Source organism: Mustelus asterias, chromosome 25 (assembly GCF_964213995.1).
Source record: "Mustelus asterias chromosome 25, sMusAst1.hap1.1, whole genome shotgun sequence".
NCBI lineage: Eukaryota > Metazoa > Chordata > Chondrichthyes > Carcharhiniformes > Triakidae > Mustelus > Mustelus asterias.
In genome coordinates, this window is record NC_135825.1 from 44,311,945 (window position 1) to 44,324,198 (window position 12,254).

General features: G+C 44.1%; 1 protein-coding gene across 4 annotated transcripts in view; it reads right to left on the reverse strand.

Moving 5' to 3' along the window:
• The window catches only part of LOC144511926 (serine/threonine-protein kinase 38), an 89,368-nt gene that overhangs the window by 27,679 nt on the left and 49,435 nt on the right, over positions 1 to 12,254 (reverse strand). For all 4 annotated transcript variants that reach the window (XM_078242388.1, XM_078242389.1, XM_078242390.1 and 1 more), the window contains exon 2: positions 4,858 to 4,997. In XM_078242388.1, the coding sequence (XP_078098514.1) occupies positions 4,858 to 4,991 (134 nt within the window). In that variant the 5' untranslated portion in view covers positions 4,992 to 4,997. The remainder of the gene's footprint in view (positions 1 to 4,857; positions 4,998 to 12,254) is intronic.

Genomic DNA, 12,254 nt, shown 5'->3' on the forward strand with positions numbered 1-12,254 from the left:
TCCTTGCTTTCTACCCTTTGCCTCTGTTTATGAAGTTCTGAATTCCATTTCTTTTTTAACCGTTCTTAGTCTGTCTTGCCACCTTCAAGAATTTGCACACGTGTACCCCAGATCCCTCAGTTCATGCACCCCATTTTAGAATTGTATCAAAATGAATCGCTTCACAATTCTATTCAATTTAAGGTGCCACTTGTCTATCTATTCCACTAGTCACTATCTATCTTAAAGTTTCTCACCTCACAGTTGATAGTTCTTTCTGCAGAATTTGAAATCGTGCCCAGGTCTAGGTCACTAATACATATCAAAGAAAAGTAGTGGTCCTAGTGCGGACTCCTGGAAAAACCCACTATATCCTTCTCCCAATCCAAAAAACAACCACCGTTCTATGTTTCCTGTTACTCAGGTAACTCACTATCCATGTTGCCACGTTCTTTTTTTGTTCCATGGACTTCAAATTTGCAGGTAAGCCTATTATGTGGCACTTCATCAAACACCTTTTAGAAGTCAATATACACCACATCAAAAGCACTGGCATTATCAACACTGTTACCTCATTACCCCATCAAAAATGGGAAAATTCTAAATGGGAAAATGCTCATGAAATCAGAAACACAAAGGGACTTTGGGAGTCCTTGTTCAAGATTTTCTTAAGATTAACGTGCAGGTTCAGTCAGCAGTTAGGAAGGCAAATGCAATGTTAGCATTCATGTTGAGAGGGTCAGAATACAAGAGCAGGGATGTACTTCTGAAGCTCTATAAGGCTCTGGTCAGACTCCATTTGGAGTATTGTGACCAGTTTTGGGCCCCATATCTAAGGAAGGATGTGCTGGCCTTGGAAAGGGTCCAGAGAGGAGGTTCACAAGAACGTCGGTTTAAGACAGAGTTGAGGAGGAACTTCTTCTCCCAGAGGGTGGTGAATCTCTGGAATTCTCTGCCCACTGAGGTGGTGGAGGCTACCTCGCTGAATATCTTTAAAGCGCGGATGGATGGATTCCTGATCGGTAAGGGAATTAAGGGTTATGGGGATCAGGCGGGTAAGTGGTACTGATCCACGTCAGATCAGCCATGATCTTATTGAATGGCGGGGCAGGCTCGAGGGGCTAGATGGCCTACTTCTGCTCCTATTTCTTATGTTCTTATGTTCTTATGATCCCTGGAATGAAGAGCTTGTCGTATGAGGAATGGTTGAGGACTCTGGGTCTGTACCCGTTGGGAGTTTAGAAGGATGAGGGGGATCTTATTGAAATTTACAGGATACTGCGAGGCCTGGATAGAGTGGACATGGAGACGATGTTTCCACTGGTAGGAAAAACTAGAACCAGAGGGCACAACCTCAGGCTAAAGGGACGATCCTTTAAAACAGAAATGAGGAGGAATTTCTTCAGCCAGAGAGTGGTGAATCTGTGGAACTTTTTGCTGCAGAAGGCTGTGAAGGCCAGGTCATTCAGTGTCTTTAAGACAGAGATACATAGGTTCTTGATTAATAAGGGGTTATGGGGAAAAGGCAGGAGAATGGGGATGAGAAAAAAATCAGCCATGATTGAATGGCGGAGCAGACTCGATGGGCCGAGTGGCCTAATTCTGTTCCTATGTCTTATGGTCTAAAAACCTCAAGTTAGTTGAACAGTGCGTCTTTAATCAATCATGCTGGCTTTCCTTAATTAATCCACAATTATCTGAATGACCGTTGATTTTATCCCCGGCTATTGCATCTAAAAACTTCCCACCAACAAAGTTAAACTGACTAAACTGCTGCTACTGGGCTTTACACACTTTTCTGAATAAGAATGCAACATTCGCAATTCTCCAGTCCTCTGGCACCATTCCTGCGTCCAAGGAGCAATAGCAGATCATGGCCAGTGCCCCTGCAATCTCCACCCTTATTTCTCTCAGTATCCCCAGATGCATCTGATCAGAACATCTCAACTTTGAAATACAAGCAGCCTTTCAAATTCTTCTTCTATTAATTTTAAGCCCCAGGCTCTGTCTCAAACTGCCTCCTCCTTCACTACGCCTTCAGCAACATCTTCAGAAGCAAGGACATCAATCTGAAACATCAATTCTTGTTTCTCTCTCCACAGATGCTGCCAGACCTGTTGAGAATTTCCAAAACGTTGTGTTTTTGTTTCAGAATTTCAGCATCTGCAGCACTTTACTTGTCTTATGAAGGATATACTGGCCTTTTGGCAGGAGTGGGGGCGGGGGGATCTGGGCACAAATTCTTCAAGGTGGCATGGCAGACTAATAAAGCGGTTAAAAAAAGAAATATGTGGGAAAGCCAGCATAAGAAGTTAGATTGTAGACATGACCTCACTGAATGGCTCGAAGGGTTCAATGATCTGCTCCTGTTCCCATGTTCCGATCATGCTTTTCACCAATTCAAGATTAACGTCTGCCAAAATTACTCTTCTTTATAAATACTGATATGAACTTCGGGATGATGGGGAGGAAACAGCTTGATCTGGGTTTCAGACAAAGCTCGGCACAACATCGTGGGCCGAAGGGCCTGTTCTGTGCTGTACTGTTCTATGTTCTATGAAGTACAGGTATTTGTAAAACATTCCCAAGCAGTTTCTGATTATTCCCCATTAATCCAGTAGCCTCTCCTCACCAGGTGGAGACACAGAGGCTGTAAAAGGATGCAGGCCAGTGGAATGATTGAACAAGACGGCAGCACATGGAATATAATGAAAGAAAGTATGAAATGATCCACTTTGTTGGGAGAATGGAAAAAGCAGAATATTTTTAAAAGGTGCACAAGGACAAATAAATGCTGGTATTGAGAGAGATCTGGGCGAATTTCTTTTTACTTGAATTACAGAAAATTCACATTTAGATCCAGCAAACAATTAGGAAAGTAAATGGGGCGCTGGACTTTATTAGAAGCTGGTTGGAGTATGAAAGCAAAAACATTTTTGTGCAATTGTACAGGCCTGTGGCAAAACCACATCTTGAATTTTAGTCTCCTTGCCTAAGAGTGGGTGGAATGGGGTTCACTCGATTGATTCCCAGGTTGAGACAGCTGACCTTTGAGGAAAGATTGAATAAAATAGAGTACATTCCCTGGAGCTTAGAAAAACGAGCTTTGAAAAAATGAAAATGCATAAAATTCTAGAGGCTTCGACAGGGTATATATTGAGGGGTAAAATCCTCAGCTGCCTAGGGATCATTATCTCAGGATAAGGGGTCAGCCATTTAGGACCAAGGTGAGGGAAACTCCTAAGGGTTATGAATCTTTGGAAGTCTCTACTACAGAGAGCAATGCATTGTCATTAAGGATATTCAAGATAGAGATTGATAGCTTTCTGGCAGATTACTACCTGAATGGCTGTAAATTGGGAGAGGGAAGTGTGCAGTGGGACCTGGGTGCCCTTGTGCACCAGTCACCTAAGGTAAGCATGCAGGTGCAGCAGGTGGTAAAGGAGGCAAATGGTATGTTGGCCTTCATTGCGAGAGGTTTCGAGTACAGGAGCAGGATGTGTTGTTGCAACTATACAGGGCCTTGGTGAGGCCACACCTAGAGTATTGCGTGCAGTTTTGGTCTCCTTTTCTGAAGAAGGATGTTCTTGCTCTCAAGGGAGCACAGCGAAGATTCTGGGGATGGCGGGACTGATGCACGAGGGCAGATTGACTAGGTTAGGATTGTTTTCGCTGGAGTTCAGACGAATGAGGGGGGATCTCAGAGACTTATAAAATTCTAACAGGGCCTAGACAGGGTAGATGCAGGAAGGATGTTCCCAATGGTGGGGGTGTCCAGAACCACGATAGACCATTTAGGACGGAAATGAGGAGACATTTCTTCACCCAAAGAGTGGTGAGCTCGTGGAATTCATTATCACAGGAAGTAGTTGATGCCAAAACATTAAATGTTCTCAAGAGGTGGCTGGATATCGCACTTGGGGTGAATGGGATCAAAGGAGAAAGCAGGATTAGGCTATTGAGTTGGATGATCAGCCATGATTGTAATGAATGGCGGAGCAGGCTTGAAGGGCCAAATGGCCTCCTCCTGCTCCTATCTTCTATGCTTCTATGGACACCGAAATTAATAAATCTGAAGATAACGTGTGAAAGTTTGCCACTTTCCCATCAATTGGAGAGCATGCCCAAAGAGGCATATGGCCAACTGCTCCTATTTCTTATGTTAGGCCCCACCTCCTATTTAATCATTTTTTTTGACTGATGATAGTTCTGGAACACTTTACTTTTCTGCACTCCCTCTTAAACTTCAATTAACCTACTTCCTCATTTCTCTCATTCTTTCATTACCAACCCTTTAGCCTCATACATCCTTTTCTTCAATTTTAGATTCTAGCCGCCAACACTGAAATTTTAAATAATTTCCTCATTTATTCCACGTGTTCCAATCACCTGATTAAAAATATCCATTTGTTTATCGACATTTTATGTTCCAATTTCTCTTCCCATCCTACCTCAGACAGCTCACTCCTCGTTCTAAGATGAGCCCCAACTCAATTTGACACTCTTGTTCCTTTCCTCTTTTCAATTTGGACCTTGAATCTGGGTTACTGACTGATCGTGAGGGAGCAGGATTAAAAATCAGGAGAAAGGGAGTCAGTAAAAGGCTGTTATTTGAAATAACAATTTAGTTCAAGAAACTCATCAAAAATCCAAAGCATCAATGCAGATCCCTCTCAGTGCCAGACAGCATACAAAGGGCAAGGCTTTACGCCCTGGAGTCCAGGTGGGAGAGAGAAGACAAGGCTGGATGGGGTAGGAGCTGAAAGCAAAGATTAATTCTCGTGAGCAGTAAGTGGTCTGACAACACATCTTGTTTCTCGTCTACAGACTGACATGAGTAAGGATACAAACAAACATTCCCCCTTGGTCCATGCTTACCTCATTTCCCTCTCTTCGTGTTGCGCAATCAGGTTACTGTAGAAGTTTTCTAGGGTAACCTTTGTAATGGTGACCCGCTCCTTTGTGTGGTTGCTCATGGTGGGGTAAGAGGTTGTCTGCCCGGTCATCGCCATGGCTACCTGCAAAGAGGAAATATCCCACCTGAGTGATGCAGTTCAAAATGAATATTTGATTTTCACACAGCAAGTGGCACTTGTTTCATGTATCAAAATTACCAGCGCCTGACTCTCAATTCAATTTATTCAACCTCCAAAATCCAAATCTCCAAAATCCAAATCTCCAAAATCCAAATCTCCAAAATCCAAATCTCCAAAATCCAAATCTCCAAAATCCAAATCTCCAAAATCCAAATCTCCAAAATCCAAATCTCCAAAATCCAAATCTCCAAAATCCAAATCTCCAAAATCCAAATCTCCAAAATCCAAATCTCCAAAATCCAAATCTCCAAAATCCAAATCTCCAAAATCCAAATCTCCAAAATCCAAATCTCCAAAATCCAAATCTCCAAAATCCAAATCTCCAAAATCCAAATCTCCAACTTTCCCAAACTTTGTGGGGGAATATTTCAGAACTGTGATCACAAAGGTCTTTGAGCTACCATCCTTCCATATGGTAGGATGTTGGTGCTGCCAGATGCAGCAACTTCGAGCACTTGCCTCCAAGTCAGGAAGCTTTAGTTCACACCTGCTCTAGAGATTAGAGCTCAAACATTCATGCCAACACTCCAATGCAGTACTGAGGAAGTGCTGCACTGTCTTTCGGATGGGATACTAAACCAAGGCCCCATTGGCTGGCTCAGGTGGACATAAAAGCTTCTGTGGCACAACTTCAAAGAAGACCAGTGTCCTGGTCAATATTTATCAGTCAGCACTGAAACAAGTTCTGGTCAATATCATGTTGGATCTTTGCAAGAGTTTTCTGCACACAGACTGACTTCCACATTCCCTACAACAGTGAGCGAATTGCAAAAAGAACTTCATTGGCTGGAAAGCACCTGCAAACATCCGGAGGTTATGAAATGGCACTAAATTATTGCTAGGCTCTTGTTCAGGTTATCAGTGAAATTAATGCGCAAGGACAACAGTCAGAGCAAAGTGTGTCAACTCAGGCCAGTTCCCTGAGCTGTTAGCAAAAGCAGCAGCTGTTGTTAGTAATGAGCTATCACAGTTCAATGTTGTCAGGATACACGAGCTTCATCGTACCCAATACCCGACACCCGCCCCCCCCCCCCCCACCTCCCAGTCAGCAAGGGGTTCCAGTGCAGTTCCCCTGATGTGTCCCTGATACAGAGTTATTCATATGGGGAGCCTCCCTCGGTCACACCGCCATCCGCGTGTGCGTATGCGTGCGCGCTCCCTCGGTCATAGCGCCAATCAAGCGGATTTGCTGCCAGTCCTTAAGCGGTGGAGGTCTCTCCATCTCCTCAGATACACATTCTGACCAAAATGCTGGAGGGGGGCATGGTGGAGTTCATATTCAAAGGTCGCAGCTTAAGTACTGGAGAACTATTTCCCTAGTTTGTCAGTTTAGAGGGCTGTCGTTCAGTCTTTCTGGCCTGTGCTAGGTACTCTAACATTTCCCAGCTCATTTGCCAGATCCTTCTATTCAAATATGTGGCCAATTCTCCACTAACAGTGGCACAGTGGTTAGCATTGCTGCCTCACAGCGCCAGGGACCTGGGTTCAATTCCGGCCTCGGGTCACGTCTGTGTGGAGTTTGCACATACTCCCCGTGTCTGTGTGGGTTTCCTCCGGGTGCTCCAGTTTCTTCCCACACTCCAAAGATGTGCAGGTTAGGTTGATTGGCTGTGCTAAACTGACCCTGTCAGGGGGATTAGTAGAGTAAATACGTTGGGTTATGGAAGACTAACGGGACTGAAGGTGGGCAAGTCCCCAGGCCTGGATGGAATGCATCCCAGGGTACTGAAAGAAATGTCAGAGGTAATAGCGGATGCGTTAGTGGTTATTTATCAAAATTCACTGGACTCTGGGGTAGTGCCAGCTGATTGGAAAATGGCTACTGTTACGCCGCTGTTTAAAAAAGGAAGTAGACAAAAGGCGGGTAACTACAGGCTGGTTAGCTTAACGTCTGTAGTTGGGAAAATGCTGGAATCCATCATTAAAGAAGAAATAGCAGGCCATCTGGATAAGAATGGTTCGATCAAGCAGACGCAGCATGGATTCATGAGGGGAAAGTCGTGTTTGACGAACTTACTGGATTTTTATGAAGATGTGACTAGTGCGGTTGACGGAGGGGAACCGGTGGATGCGGTGTTTTTCGATTTCCAAAAGACATTCAATAAGGTGCCTCACAAATGGTTGCTGCAGAAGATTGGGGCACACGGAGTTGGGAGTAGGGTGTTAGCGTGGATTGGGGATTGGCTATCCAACAGGAAGCAGAGAGTTGGAATAAATGGGTGCTTTTCTGGTTGGCAGATGGTGATTAGTGGCATGCCGCAGGGATCGGTACTGTGGCCTCAACTGTTTACTATTTACTTAGATGATCTGGACGAGGGGACTGAGTGTAGGGTAACAAAGTTTGCTGACGACACGAAGATAAGTGGGAAAGTGAATTGCGTGGAGGAAGCAGAAGGTCTGCAGAGAGATTTGAATAGGCTGAGTGAGTGGGCGAGGATCTGGCAGATGGAGTATAACGTTGGCAAATGCGAGGTTATTCACTTAAGAAATAATAGCAAATTGGATTATTATTTAAATGGAAAAAAATTACAACATGCTGCTGTGCAAAGGGACCTGGGGGTCCTTGTGCATGAGTCGCAAAAACTCAGTCTGCAAGTACAACAGGTGATCAAGAAGGCAAATGGGATGTTGGCATTTATCGCGAGGGGGATAGAATATAAAAGCAGAGAAGTCTTGCTGCATCTGTACAAGGCACTGGTGAGGCCGCAGCTGGAATACTGTGTGCAGTATTGGTCCCCTTACTTGCAAAAGGATATATTGGCCTTGGAGGGAGTGCAGAGAAGGTTCACCAGGTTGATACCGGAGATGAGGGGTGTAGATTATGAGGAGAGATTGAGCAGATTAGGTTTGTACTCGTTGGAGTTTAGAAGGCTATGGGGTGATCCTATAGAGGCATATAAGATAATGAAGGGGCTGGATAGGGTAGAAGTGGAGAGATTCTTTCCACTTAGAAAGGAAACCAGAGCTAGAGGGCACAGCCTCAAAATAAAGGGGGGTCAGTTTAGGACAGAGTTGAGGAGGAACTTCTTTTCTCAGAGGGTGGTGACTCTCTGGAATTCTCTGCCCACTGAAGTGGTGGAGGCTTCCTCGTTGAATATGTTTAAATCATGGATAGATGGATTCCTGATCGGTAGGGGAATTAAGGGTTATGGGGAGCAGGCGGGTAAGTGGAACTGATTCACTTCAGATCAGCCATGATCTTATTGAATGGCGGGGCAGGCTCGAGGGGCTAGATGGCCTACTCCTGCTCCTATTTCTTATGTTCTTATTATGTTATGGGAATAGGGCTGGGGTGGGATTGCGGTCGGTTGAATGGCCTCCTTCTGTACTGTAGGGATTCTAACCAATGATGTAGTCTTGACTATCATGAGGTAAAACATTCCATCTTTTAACTTCCCTTTTGATACTTTGAAAATTTCCTCGTTTAATGGTTCACCAAGTAGAAGGAAATATTTACAACAAAACTTCTCTTAACTTGGAAGATCTTGAATTCTCTCCATGAGCCTCTCTGCTCCAATTGTTCCGATTCTCGGAGCTGTTTTGCATTACCAAACTGCTTTATTCCTGGCATCACTCATGACCTTTTGCTATACCCTTTCCATAAATACGGACAATCATTAACAGGAGCAGGAAGCAACCACTTCGATTTCTCACTTACATCCTTGTCGACTATTAAACTGACTGGGCTGCTGGCCAGGGGTTCACAAACCAAGGTTGTGTGGGCTGGAGAGATTAACTTCATTTACAGTGGCCATGCACCAGCCCACCATCATCCCAGCTCCACACTGCAACCTGCCTGAACAGGGTCACTCACAGTGGGTTATGTTTACCCAGTAGTAAACCACAATGCTATGCCCTCCCCATTACACACACCATTTACTAGGAAAGGGTGCAACAGCTTGCTCTTAGTAAAACATCCTAAAACACTTCACAGGAGAGTAATCCAGACTAAATTAAGGACAGATGACTGAACGTTTGAGGTTTTAAAGAGTATTTTAGAGAGAGGGCCCAAGAAGTTAAAGGAGGGATGTTTGGGGCCTACACAACTGAAGAATGGGAGGAGAACCCATTCTCCAAGACAGATAGATGCTGACACATACTGAGAAATGTAGTTTCACGCAAGGTGCTATTCCTGTAGTGAAAGGAGGGGTGGGAGTGGCCAAAGACAAAGGGATTTGACCTTTCTTTGTGATGAGGAATCATAATTGCAGACACGATGACAGAGTGGTTAACACTGCTGCCTCACAGCGCCAGGGACCCGGCTCGGGTCACTCTGTCTGTGCAGAGTCTGCACGTTCTCCCCGTGTCTGTGTGGGTTTCCTCCGGGTGCTCCGGTTTCCTCCCACAGTCCAAAAGACGTGCTGGTTAGGTGCAATGGCCATGCTAAATTCTCCCTCAGTGTACCCGAACAGGCGCCAGAGTGTGGTGACTAGGGGATTTTCACAGTAACTTCATTGCAGTGTTAATGCAAAAGCCTACTTGAGACACTAATGAATAAACTTTAAAAACCTTTTCTATGATGCAAATAGGTACAATTATTAGAACATGTGCAATCAAGATCAAATAGATTAACAAGTTTGCAGAGAGGGAGGTCAGAGCATTATTTCCACGGTGGAAATTTCTCATCACTGAATGGTTGATAAATTGCCTGCAGACAGACCAGGTCACACCTCACGGCTGTTGCAAGAGGTCACCATGGAAACTACATAACTGAACTGTAAAGACAACAGATCCAGGAGTGCCGGTCAATTCCTCGGCTGTATGCATGAGGTGAGGTGTGGGGTAAACAACTGCCCCAAAGGTGTGGCCCCAAAAATAGGAACTATAAAAATGAACATATGGAGTAAGTTCCCTCCTCCCTGCTGCTTTCACAGCCTCAGCTTATTCCTGATCCAAAGAGAATGTCTGCTTCTCCACTAGCCACAGACATCAAGTTATCTAACAAAGCCTCAGATATACTTCAAACTTTCCCTCAGGAAAGTACGGCCCTTTTCTCTATTAAAGGTGCACACTTGAATCATCCGGTTATCTTCTGTTAAAGCAATTTTAACTATTTCACGATCTCTTAACTCCCAATTGTAACCGGGCTGTAGAAATTGTTTGATGCTAAGTCTATATTATCCCAATTTAACAATCCTTTGTGAACATATATAAAACCACATTTAATGCCTGGAGTGTATTAATAGAACAATAAATAAATTCAATGTAAAGCACTGATTGGGTGGGTTAAAAATAAGTATTTCCCCAAGTTAGGTTGAATAAAATTTAGATAGTATTAATAGTTTTACACAAAACACACAGCACGGAAATGACATTGAACCTTTTACCCTCCTTCAGTATATCAGACCATTGCCCAAATAGAGTGTGTCGGTAAGCTGACTGATTGGAATGCAAGGGCTGGTGGGGTATCAGTCAACCAAGTCCTGCTTCATAACCCATCCTTGAGATGGGGTGTTAAATAAATCAATGTCCTGAACACATTCCTGTGGATAATTTGGATTATTTACTGCTGTTTAAACAAGGTCTCCTAGTGCCATGGCCAACATCCCACTTCCGCCAAAGCCCAGAGCTGAAGACAGCTGTGGCTGCTGTTTGTGGGGTGGTTGGGCACACAAACTGGCAATCGTCAAAGTTGGAGATGACGGGCCAGGAGCAATTGCTATCATACATGGGCAAGTGATATACAGCAGCTTCAGGCAATGGGCAGACGCATTGTTAAACACAAACATCCACAAGTTGCTGCCCGAGTTGCACCGCTTCACAATTAACTTGACAGAAACAGCATTCTGCTGTCTGCTCCTGATCTGTACTGGATAGAATGAAGTTGCTTTATTTGTGGGGCAGATGACAGAAAGTCAAGCCTGTCAGATGAAGTGCAAGTACCTTTTAAAGATGTGATAGGTAATAATCATTACAATCTTTGAAAAGGAATTATTAGCAATGTGAAGATTTATCCATCAGACGGTAACATTTTTAAAAAAAAGTCAAACATTACATTTTTACATTCTTTTACTTTTCCTTTAGTCTTGTCACTATCCTCAAAATCTCTTTTCCTCTAGTTTTTTTCTCAACCCAATTTGACATTGAATTCACTTCCTTCAAATCACCCTGCTTCTCAGTTCTTGCAGTTTATTTCACAAGCCATCAATCTATTGGTGAAGGACATAGCCAGTTAGCCCTGTGCACTCAGCCACCTTCACTGCACTGTTATCAGGTTGCACTTTCAATGATGTGTAGCACACATTTAACCCTAAACAAGCAAGGGAAGCCTAGAACTGAGAGATGCCGTGTTGAAGCAGAACCTGAGCTGCTGGAATATGTGGCCAAAGAGGTCAGCTTTAAGTGGAATGAGGAGGAGGAGGAGAGGGAGATAGAGAGGCAAAAAGGTTGCCAAGGAAATTTCAGAGCTTAGGGTACAGACAGCGGAAGACACAGTCACCAATGGTGGGATGAAGAAAGTGGGGAATGGACAAGAAACCAGAACTGGGGCAGCACAAAGTTCTTGAAGGGTTGTAGCACTGGAGGAGGTCACAGAGATGAGAAGAGGCAAGAGGGAGGGGAGTGGAATTTGAACACAAGGAAGGTCATTTTAAAATCAAGGCATTGGTCAACAAGAAATCAATGCCACTGAATTGGTGCAACTCAGATATAGGCAGTGGAGTTTTGGTCGAGTTCTAATCTACGAAGGTTGGAAGATGGGAGGAGAGACAGCAGAGCACTGGAATAGCCAAGGATGGAGGTAACAGAGGTATGGTTGAGAGTTTCAGTAAAGATCCCATCTGAAATTAATTGAGCTAACTTCATTTCCTCTTAACCTATGTCACAGATCTTTCACAGATCACTCCCTGCTGACAACCCCTCACTGATTATAATCATGAGACTGATTCAACACGAAAGTAATCGCTCACAGCAAATACTAAACTGCATCCGGACCACCATAGCAACTGCTCTCTTTACAAGAAAAAACTTCTGCCCTGTTATTTGCTGCAGTCAGTGGTGGTGGAGGCAAACTCAATAGGGTCTTTTAAGAGACTCCTGGATGAGTACATGGGACTTAATAGGATGGAGGGTTATAGGTAGGCCTAAAAGGTAGGGATATGTTCGGCACAACTTGTGGGGCCGAAGGGCCTGTTTTGTGCTGTAGTTTTCTATGTTTCTATGTTATCAATGTTGGACATG